Raw genomic sequence first — 10,853 nt, forward strand, 5'->3', positions numbered from 1 at the left:
GCAGCAGGGGACAATGAGATTCTGATGCTATTTGAGGTGATCTCATTATCACAGGCCTGTTAGTTAATCCCAGAGATTAGGTGGCCAAATTGGCTCTTCACCTGGTCAGCTTTCATTGAAGCCTATTGAGTCTGAGTTGACTTGGTTCTGTGAAATACGACATAGATTTTCAAATACTGGTGCAGGATCATCTGTCACCGACCATTTAAGTCTGGCTTTAGCAAACAACCATTTTGGAGAAGTCTTTTTCAATGAACCACATCTGCGTCTAGGAAATTGAATACCCCTGAGGCATATATCTCCCTTATTCCCTAGTTAGCTCTCTACTGGCCCTACACCCAAACAAGGGCACTGCGTTCATCCACCTCTGGCCTGCTCGCCTCCCTACCACTGAGGAAGTACAGTTCCCGCTCAGCCCAGTCAAAACTGTTCGCTGCTCTGGCCCCCCAATGGTGGAACAAACTCCCTCACGACGCCAGGACAGCGGAGTCAATCACCACCTTCCTGAGACACCTGAAACCCCACCTCTTCAAGGAATACCTAGGATAGGATAAGTAATCCTTCTCACCCCCCCCTTAAATGATTTAGATGCACTATTGTAAAGTGGCTGTTCCACTGGATGTCAGAAGGTGAATTCACCAATTTGTAAGTCGCTCTGGATAAGAGCGTCTGCTAAATGACTTAAATGTAAATGTACTGATTTCTATTCATGAAGGTACCCAGTGTCTGTAATCAGGCCAGGTTAGGGTAATTAAATGGGGACAACAGAGAAAAGGCAAAAAAGACCACTTAATTAATCTTCCCCATCTATGATTCTTGGGTCGAAACAAACTTCCAAGTCTGGTCAATTAAAAAGAATTAGGCAAGGTCTCAGATTTAAAGCATATTTTAATCACACATAATTAATCAACCGCTAGTTACAATGATCCACATAAGTCTACTTAGATTCTGTTTCTATGATGGTCAAGAGGTATTATGACCGTGTTAAGCGGAACAGTGAGCAGTGATATAAAAAGGTATAAGTGATTTATTTCTTCTTCACTCTTGGAACAGTCACCTTAGCCTCGCTCTCAGCAGCCACCACTTAAATTGGGTCTATGAAGTGTAAAATCTCTAGGTCCTGGACTTCGCACCAATGGGCCTCATTATTGATTCCTCCAAAAGGTTGAATCACAACCTTGTTAGCAGCTGAGGAAAAGGCTGGGGCATTTCATCTCCTTCATCCGCCGAGTGTGAAAGCTACGGTATCGCCACTAACTCATACGACTAATGCACAGGGGGCTCAAGGTTACAGTCCCTGTGTGAAGCTGCCGCACGTCAATTCCCTCCAGGCACTGATAGACAGTGGAACAGGGAAGAAGAACTGGGCTTCCCAGTTACACATTGACGTAAGTGTGTGAATTCTAGACTGTCTAGATGGCAGGGGAGATCCATTCTAGATTTCTCACCACCTCTTCCTCATAATAAGTGAGAAACAGACACATTTCTAAGACAAAAGGTTTGAGATTGAGAACATTTGGACTTGAAATGCTGCACTAACACAGTTCATGCTGAGAGTCATGGACATGCAGATTCTATAGAAAATCTAGTACCATTTCACAGTTGTACTTTCCTACTGAAACACATGCTTCATCCGTAAAAAAAAAAACTGCTCAACCTTAAGTCATATCATTCAACATTTGGTAATTCATTCTCTACAAGTAATTTGTTTTTATGTGAGTGTCATACAGTATATAGAGTATAAAAAAAACATAAAATACACCTGCTCTTTCCATGACAGACTGACCAGGTGAATCCAGGTGAGAATTATGATCCCATATTGATGTCACTTGTTAAATCCACTTCAAATGGTTGTAGGTGAAGGGGAAGAGACAGGTTAAAGAACGATTTTTAAGCCTGGAGACAATTGAGACATGGATAGTGTATGTGTGTCATTCAGAGGGTGAATGGACAAGACAAAAGATTTAAGTACCTTTGAACGGGGTATGGTAGTAGGTGCCAGGCGCACCAGTTTGTGTCAAGAACTGCAACGCTGCTGGGTTTTTCACAGCCAACAATTTCCTGTGTGTATCAAGAATGGTCTACCACCCAAAGGACATCCAGCCAACTTGACACAACTGTGGGAAGCATTAGCGACAACAGGGGCCAGCATCCCTGTGGAACACTTGACAACTTGTAGAGTTCTCGCCCTGACAAATTTAGTCTGTTCTGGGCTCAACTCAATATTATGAAAGTCTTCCTACGGTATACTCAGTGTTCAACTGCTTTGGAAAAGTGTGAAAGGTCTGTATTCCCACAACTGTTTGCCTATGTCTACGTAGCGTGGTGAGGAATCAGTCATTCCAGTGTGACAGCCTGAGGTTGCCTCATCCTGAGAGTAGACTATCAGACAGTATACTGACATTACAACTGGACTCTGGAACTGTACTCAAATGGGCTTATTTACTGCTCTGTTGCTGAAATATCAAGATGAAACGTCCACCAGTTTGGCTTTGAAAATAAATATAATATATAATATTTCGGACTCTAAAACCCTTCACTTAGCCCTTACCCATTTGGTGTTCACAGAAGACTAGATACAGAGTAAGTAAAAGGGACATGGTGGAGGTGAACCACAAATGTTTATTTCCAAATCGACCCCTAGGCTCAACCCCCTATGCATGTGTGTAGACCTGAAAGGATTGGAGAGCTATATTAGAGGGAAATGTGGCACTATTAACATATTGCGTAATCCAATCCTCTCACATCTACACAAAGTGCCTAAGGGTCAGATTTGGGATTAGGCAGCCAATTTTACAGGCTAGGTGGCTCTACTGTTATATTGACTATACAGACATTTTAGATTAGAAAACAGAGGTAGGAGCTAGGGGAGGGGGCTACAGAAATTAATCTCTGCAGTGTTGACAAGCCAAACAAATAGGAAACAACTGATTATCCTAGTTCCTATTCACACCGTCAAACCTTAATGACAAACGGGCAAAACAACTGCTCTGAGGCTCATTCATTTTTCCATAAAATTATAGACAAATCATGAACACAAGAAATATCCATGTGATGTTACACACCCAATTTTAAGAATCCACTGATTAATAGTCAAATACTTTGGTAGAGAACTACAGTACCAGTCAAAAGTTTGGACACACCTACTCATTCAAGGGTTTTTCTTTATTTGTATTATTTTCTACATTGTAGAAAAATAGTGAAGACATCAAAACTATGAAATAACACATATGGAATCATGTAGTAACCAAAAAAAGTGTTAAACAAATTTTAATAGATTTTAGATTCTTCAAAGTAGCCACCCTTTCCCTTGATGACAGCTTTGCACACTCTTGGCATTCTCTCAACCAGCTTCACCTGAAATGCTTTTCCAGCAGTCTTGAAGGAGTTCCCACATATGCTGAGTACTTGCTGGCTGCTTTTCCTTCACTCTGCGGTCCAACTCATTCCAAACCACCTCAATTGGGTTGAGATTGGGTGATTGTGGAGGCCAGGTCATCTGATGTAGCACTCCTTCTTGGTCAAATATCCCTTACACAGCCTGGAGGTTTGTTGGGTCATTATCCTGTTGAAAGACAAATGATAGTCCCACTAAGCGCAAACCAGCTGGGATGGCGTTTCACTGCAGAATGCTGTGGTAGCCATGCTGGTTAAGCTTGCCTTGAACTCTAAATAAATCAGTGTCACCAGCAAAGCAGCCCACACTATCACACCTCCTCCTCCATGCTTCACGGTGGGAACCACATGCCGAGATCATCCGGTCACCTTCTCTGCATCTCTCAAAGACATGGCTAAAAATCAGACCAAAGGACAGATTTCCACATGTCTAATATCCGTTGCCAGTGTTTCTTGGTCCAAGCAAGTCTATTCTTATTATTGGTGTCCTTTAATAGTGGTTTCTTTGCAGCAATTCAACCATGAAGGCATGATTCACACAGTCTCCTCTGAACAGTTAATGTTGAGATGTGTCTTGTACTTGAACTCTGTGAAGCATTTATTTGGGATGCAATTTCTGAGGCTGGTAACTCTAATGAACTTATCCTCCGCAGCAGAGGTAACTCTGGGTCTTTTCCTGTGGCGGTCCTCATGAGAGCCAGTTTCATCATAGTGCTTGATGGTTTTTGCGACTGCACTTGAAGACACTTTCAAAGTTGATGAAATGTTCCATATTGACTGACCTTCATGTCTTAAACTAATGATGTACTGTCATTTCTCTTTGCTTAATTGAGTGGTTCTTGCCATAATATGGACTTGGTGTTTTACCAAAAAGGGGTATCTTCTGTATACCACCCATACCTTGTCACAACACAACTGATTGGCTCAAACCTAGAAATTCCCAAAATGTACTTTTAACAAGGCACATCTGTTAATTAAAATGCATTCCAAATAGCTACCTCATGAAGCTGGTTGAGAGAATGCCACGAGTGTGCAAAGCTGTCATCAAGGCAAAGGGTGTCCATACTTGACTGGAACTGTATATTAATAATATGAATACATTTTATTTCTAATACAAACAATGGAAAAAGACAACTCCTTAAATGTATTCAGAAATGGTTAATGCTAAAGTAGGCTAGTTTGTTTTTTGGCAGTAGAACAACATGTGGACTACGGAATAAGATGATAGATATATTAGTGGTAGGTTAAAAAAATGAATAAGTTACTTTAGTTCAGGCTTTCTTGTGGGAATAAGGCACCTTGCTGTAAAGTGAAAGATCAAAATATAGCGAGAGAGGAAGGAACAGCAGTGACAGAGCTCTGTGATTCAACGCACCATCAGTGAAAAAATGAAGAGTCCATACCATCAAAGGGGAAACGGATCCTAAAACTACTTTGTCATTGAAAAACATAAGGTTACATTACTTGCACCAGAGTGCGTTTTCTGAAGATGAAAAAGATGAATGGAAATGAACATGTCCACTTTAGAGAATTTCCCTGGTGGAGAAATAATATCCCTATGAAAAAAAAAAAAAAAAAATCCCCTCACATCAGGAATGGGGAGTTTGAGATATAAATCGTATACTTTACAGGGGAAGAAGAAAAAACAAAAGAAAACAATATCCACCAGCATAAACATCTAGTCAGGAACATCGACTTCCCTAGCAGTGTTCAGTCTACCATAGCCCTTGCAGGTAGCGTTGAAACCCCAGTGTGCCGCTGTAATTATTGGGGAGGGGTGGGAGAGTGATGAGTTTTGTTGTGGGAAAGAGCACCAAGGCTGAGCGGCTGGGCCCCAGACGCATAGAGTCCGTAATCTCAGAAATAGAATCAATCAGAGAGATGGAGTGCAGCCATCAACTCCCCGCCGTCACCATTGCTTTTCAAAACAAAGCGCTGCCTCGGTGGTTGGAGCAGCCCGGTGCTGGCTTCTTCGATCTGAACCACACCTCTGCTCAGGGGTCAAGGTAGTAACCCCCTGTGCAGTCCCAGCACCAAACCCCCCCCCCATGAGAGGCATCGATCACTGATTGTCTGACTGCCAAACACAGCAATGAACATGAACACCGCTTTAAACATTGTGAAAATGTTCTTGGCCTGTTTCTTAAACAGCGGCCAGGAGATAGAACAAATACTAAGCAATAAAATAGGCCTAATATTTTCTTGGCTGGTTTTTATCTACAGAGTAAATCCAACATTCACAGTCAGTCATTTCATATTCCAACAGTTTGAGGCACTGGTTATTATTGCAGACAAAGACGGGTGGGGTGGCCCCTGCACTACTGACCAGGAAGCCACTTATTTAGTCTCCCCCTCTGTGACCAGGCCGCCACATAACGAGAGTGGTCCATAGAAACTTGCGGATCAGAGTGTAGGCCTCCACAAAAAGAGAACACACACACGACTTTGAATCCTCTGTAGCCCTCCAGGACCCTCCACACTGTAGGCGAAACAGACATGAGACCCAAAACGGCATCGCCGTCCGTCCCCTCCTCAGTCAGACTTGTCCTTCTTCTTGCCTCCTCCAATAGGAACTTTATTGGCCACCGCTGAGCCTACTGCAGACACACATCCAGCTACAGCACACACCCCTCCTTTCACCAGCCCCACCCCAATGCCAGGTACAGCGGCCACTGAGGTGACAGCGGTCTTGGTCAGGTCGAAGCTCTTCCCTCCTATCCAGGACACCCCACCCACAGTGGCTCCCACAGCACCTTTAGTGACACTGAAGAGTCCTCCAGTCACTCTGGAGAACATGCCTGGCTGGGGCGCGGGGTGATCCTTGTTACCGTCTGATGAGAGACAATAGGGTGTTATTGTTGAGAGAAGTTAAGCAGAGGAACAGAGCAACTTCCCCAGTTCATGGAAAAAGCTCTCTTCCACATTGTACAGACAGTGCCACAATAGAATGATGAATAGGCTCCTACATGGAAGTTTGTGTCATTGAACCATGTCTTCTGCTTAGAATGGTCTATTGTGACCACATGATAGAGTAATAGCTCCACTAGAAAGATAAAGCTAAATATAGTTACGATGGCCCTCAATAGCCCTCATTGCTTCTAATGACAAAGGTATCAGTGTGTGGTGGGCTAGACAGAAACTGTAGAGCCACTAACAATGCAGAAGATGGAACAGTAATGCCACCTATTGGTACAAATAAAAATGCCTCAGACATATTAAGATTCACTCAGACATCAAATTTTTGAGGACATTTAAAAAAGTTCAGGTTTACTGTAGTTAGGCCTATTAATAAGATCTTCAGTGATAGGATGGCATTCAAGTTACTGTTACGTAGCCTCCTTCATTAGTGTCAGTGTACAATACGTGTTATCATTGTCCATTCAATGTTCATCAGCTTGTTTTTGGCAACTAAAGAGACTGAACTGACCTGCTGGATGCTCATCTTTGAGGTATGCTGGGATTTCATCCTGCTGTTGCTGCTCGCTTTGACTCATCTTCCCTCTAGGCAGGAGAGAAAACAGGTAAAGTCAACCAATTCATTATCTCTTAAGTAGGCTATATCATTACTTCTTCCCAAATGAGGCACCGTAGAGCAAACATTGTGCCTCTGGCAGTTGGGCGTTAGGTTAGGTAAGTTCTTGAAAAACAAGGTAGGGAAGGATTGCCTTTGGACTAACCATTCCTCTGTCTGACTTTAAGCCAGGGTGTGCTGCCTGCTTCTAACGACGCCAAACAAGGCAGACCTGTTTACTGTTGAAGCACAGAGAATAAACAGACAGAGAGCCAGATTGAGAGAGCCAGTGGGGGGGGGGGGGGGCTATGTTCAACTCAACAAGATGAAAATCAAGACATTTGCAGAACATGGAATTCATTTATTTTACTCAATCGGTAGCTTTTTTTTGTTCTTATCTGACAGAGCACACATCTGCAAAGTAGGATCACGAAGACATTTCAAAACCGGAGCGGCAAGTTACCGGCACCAAACAGAAGATATGCACATGATAGTAATACAAAGACATGATAAAGCCTAATTCTTAGAAGGGAAGCCTTGAACAGAGTCAACATAAGTCATATGCTTGCTGAGGACCTTTGAACATGATCTTAGGGCCTAATTAGTGTTGTAGAAACATGTGCTGTTCAACAGCTCTATGTGCATGTAGCCTGTAGGGCATTCCTATGTGGCAGTTACAGTGGCATCAAACTGTACTTCACACTACAGTAAACTAGCCTCGTCTATAAGCAAACTTCGCTCTTCACGTGCCCCCCACAGTTCAACATAGCACACTCACAGATACACCGCGGTGTAAAAGCTTTAATTATCCTATTTCTTTTAGGCATAGCACTAGTCTGGAAATTAGAAATGGAACAAAAAATATCTAGGTGCTGAATAGAGTACCTTCATTTCACCGTAAAAGGGTTAGGGGTCCAGTTGTGCTTAAGTAAGCAACAATTGAAGACCATTAATAAAGCCACCTTTTAGGTCTAGTTAGGCATAGAGCCAAGCTGGTATGAATATAGTTTCAGTAGACAGAATGTGTGGTACCTAACTCAGATATGTGGAGATGGAGACAATTTAATAAATTAAATCTATTCACACTTACATTTAAGTACTAGCTACTTGAAAATCGTTTGGTTAGCATAATGAACATCCAAAAGGCGTTCAATCTAAAATACTTAAGAGAAATAAGAGTTGTTATTTAGCTGGGTATGGTCACTGACGTGTCATTCGGCTAACTCCAAAACTATTACGTGTTTAGATGACATACACACTTGTTACAGTATATAATTAATGTCCTGTTTGAAAAATATCAGATTACTTAGCTAGCTGGGTACTATTATCTGATGAATACAAATAAAGTCATACTTGCAAGCCATAACCCAACCAAACTGTGTTCCAACGGAGTTTGACAAGCTAGCTAGTCTAGTTAGCATGATCAATTGTAAGGCTAGCATAGATGGTTAGTTAGCTTTATGTTTTAGCAAAATAGTTATCCTCTCATTCAATTAACCAACTCAATTTGAAACAAAACGTTCTACTTGAAACAGTTGTCTGAATATATATACATATATAGTTTCAAATTAGCTCGTTAGTGGGGCAAGGGCGAAAAGCAACTTTGTTAGCAAACTTTTTACTAGCTAGCTAGCGAAATCACTCATATTGGAAACTGCATGGATAGCTAACGTTAGCTAACTAACAGTAGCTAGATCAATTGCAAATGAGTTAACGCTCATTTATTTTGAGATTGTAAGTGTAAAATGGCTTTTTCTTTTTGTATCTTATAACACGTTTATATAAATCGATTCATATGTCTTAAATTATCGCGCGTTAACAAAAGTACAATTACCTTGTTTTTTCTGTGTCTGTTCTCTGACGTTGCAGCAATGCTCAACTGTCAGCAACTTTTTTTTTCTTAGGAACAAATTAGCTACAATGGAGATGGCTCAAGCAGCCAGTAAACGAGGTACTTTGCCACAAGAAATACAAGATCATACTAAGTAAATGGCACAGTAGAATAGAACAAAACAATTTGTATAATACAGGAACAATTTATAGTCCAATATTTAGTGTTTTGGGGAAACGGGATAAATGTTTACATTTAGTATTTAGCTATTATCAGAGTCTGGTAGCAGTAGTTGCGTGCGTAGCATGAATGTATGCTACAGTGCAGGTGGTCAGCCCAGTTCGTGTTCAGTAGTCTGATAGTTTGTCTACAAGCCGTCTCAGCCTTTTGGTATTAGACCTCATGCGCGGATACAGTCTGCCCGATATTAACAGGGTGGAGCAGCTCAGGGGTGTGGTGGCATAACTTGGCACTTTTTCCAACGTAGTACAAATGTTGTCTTTGAAAAATACCATATGCTAATCTTTCAAGGTGTCGATTTATATAAATGTAGCTCTACAATGATAACTGGGTATAATTTAACTTACGTAATGCAAAAGTTACTTTTTTTCTCCTATTTGCAATATTAATCAGGCAACCACTAGATGACACAGCTGAGCTCCTGCAATATGCACAAAGTGCATTATCAGGGTCAATCTTGTCAACGTAATGCATAATGTGCAGTCACGGACAGGTTGTGGTCCCATTGACAAAGGTTGATTTATACTAGTCAATTAAGATATTCCTACCCATCATAGTTAATGGTGCAAGATGCACGGTTTAAGGCTTCACTACAGTCAAGTAGTCAGAATGCACACAAAATGTTCAGTGCAGATGTACCAACAACTCCGGCCATCTTGTCAAGCGCTAATCTTCCAGACCAATTTACATGCCACCCACAAAGCTAATGCACCATTCCAGGACCTTTTCATTCCAGTTATACACATTCACACTTGCCAACCAAATCAGCTTTATCAAGTAAAAAAAAAATCTAAAGTAAATGACACATGCAAGAATTCAAACAGAGTTTTATTATAATTAGACAAGAGGCTGCTTGGAGAACAAGTAGAAATGCTGGTTGGGAGGCAGATTTAGTATTCATCCTCTTCCGCCTCACAACCATCACCAGAGTCTGCCCCCACCTCTTCATAATCCTTCTCCAGAGCAGCCATGTCCTCTCTGGCCTCAGAGAACTCCTCCATGCCTTCACCCACAGTGCACAAAGGCACACAAAGGTATGTGGGGCGGCAGCGTAGCCTAGTGGTTAGAGCGTTGGACTAGTAACCGGAAGGTTGCGAGTTCAAACCCCCGAGCTGACAAGGTACAAATCTGTCGTTCTGCCCCTGAACAGGCAGTTAACCCACTGTTCCCAGGCCGTCATTGAAAATAAGAATGTGTTCTTAATTGACTTGCCTAGTTAAATAAAGGTAAAAAAAAAAAAAAGGCCCGCCTGGCATACATCAGGTCAAACTTGTGGTCCAGACGACTCCAATGATTCCGACTCTGCAATAGCTGTGGTTTTACTCAGCATGCACACAGTTCTCTGCACCTTGGCCAGATCACCCCCAGGCGGCTGGTAGTTGACCTTGAACCCTGTCGGACACCAATCCACAAATTGGATGGATTTGCGGGTCTTGATATGGGCGATGGGATAAATTGGATGGATTTGCGGGTCTTGATATGGGCGATGGCTGCGTTGACATCTTTGGGCACTACGTCACCACAGTACAGCAAGCAGCAGGCCATGTACTTGCCATGCCTGGGATCACACTTTACCATCTGGTTAGCCGGTTCAAAGCAGGCATTTGTGATCTCAGGAACAGAGAGTTGCTTGTGATAGGCCCTTTCTGCTGAGATGATGGGAGCATAAGTGACCAGGGGGAAGTGGATACGGGGGTAAGGAACCAGGTTGGTGTGGAACTCTGTCAGATCCACATTGAGTGCGCCATCAAAGCACAAAGAGGCAGTAATTGAGACGACGATCTGGGCAACGAGGCGGTTCAGATTGGTGTAAAATGGACGCTCCACACCAAGATTATGCTTGCAGATGTCAAAGATGGCCTCATTGTCCACCAT

The 10,853-nt window shown here is 42.4% G+C and overlaps 2 protein-coding genes across 3 annotated transcripts; both read right to left on the bottom strand.

Annotated features, from left to right (window-relative positions):
* Window positions 1–3,146: 3,146 nt before the first annotated feature.
* On the bottom strand, window positions 3,147–9,108 carry LOC135509183 (transmembrane protein 263-like). Of its 2 annotated transcripts, XM_064929621.1 has the most exons (4): window positions 8,742–9,108; window positions 7,074–7,146; window positions 6,824–6,897; window positions 3,147–6,227 (listed from the first exon to the last, which is right to left on the bottom strand). In XM_064929621.1, exons 3-4 carry the CDS (start codon window positions 6,888–6,890, stop codon window positions 5,929–5,931), a joined length of 366 nt encoding a protein of 121 aa, XP_064785693.1. In that variant the 5' UTR covers window positions 6,891–6,897; window positions 7,074–7,146; window positions 8,742–9,108; the 3' UTR covers window positions 3,147–5,928. The 2 variants fall into 2 exon arrangements, with proteins under 2 accessions (XP_064785693.1, XP_064785691.1); XM_064929619.1 differs by lacking the exon at window positions 7,074–7,146 and having other exon boundaries at window positions 8,742–9,107.
* Window positions 9,109–9,868: 760 nt separating this feature from the next.
* LOC135508798 (tubulin alpha-8 chain-like) lies at window positions 9,869–10,853 on the bottom strand. Its single transcript, XM_064929014.1, has 3 exons — window positions 10,448–10,853; window positions 10,302–10,370; window positions 9,869–9,981 (listed from the first exon to the last, which is right to left on the bottom strand). Exons 1-3 carry the CDS (start codon window positions 10,851–10,853, stop codon window positions 9,869–9,871), a joined length of 588 nt encoding a protein of 195 aa, XP_064785086.1.

Source organism: Oncorhynchus masou, chromosome 22 (genome assembly GCF_036934945.1).
Source record: "Oncorhynchus masou masou isolate Uvic2021 chromosome 22, UVic_Omas_1.1, whole genome shotgun sequence".
NCBI classification, from domain to species: Eukaryota; Metazoa; Chordata; class Actinopteri; order Salmoniformes; family Salmonidae; genus Oncorhynchus; species Oncorhynchus masou.

Excerpts from the sequence above, each read along its gene's own strand:
- LOC135509183 (XM_064929621.1), bottom strand. The coding sequence starts at position 6,890 with ATGAGTCAAAGCGAGCAGCAACAGCAGGATGAAATCCCAGCATACCTC. Across the intron at positions 6,228-6,823 it reads CAAAGATGAGCATCCAGCAG|ACGGTAACAAGGATCACCCC; the intron begins GTCAGTTCAGTC and ends GTCTCTCATCAG.
- LOC135508798 (XM_064929014.1), bottom strand. The coding sequence starts at position 10,853 with ATGGTGGACAATGAGGCCATCTTTGACATCTGCAAGCATAATCTTGGT. Across the intron at positions 10,371-10,447 it reads CATCGCCCATATCAAGACCC|GGTTCAAGGTCAACTACCAG; the intron begins GCAAATCCATCC and ends GGTGTCCGACAG. Across the intron at positions 9,982-10,301 it reads GAGAACTGTGTGCATGCTGA|GCATGGAGGAGTTCTCTGAG; the intron begins GTAAAACCACAG and ends CTGTGGGTGAAG.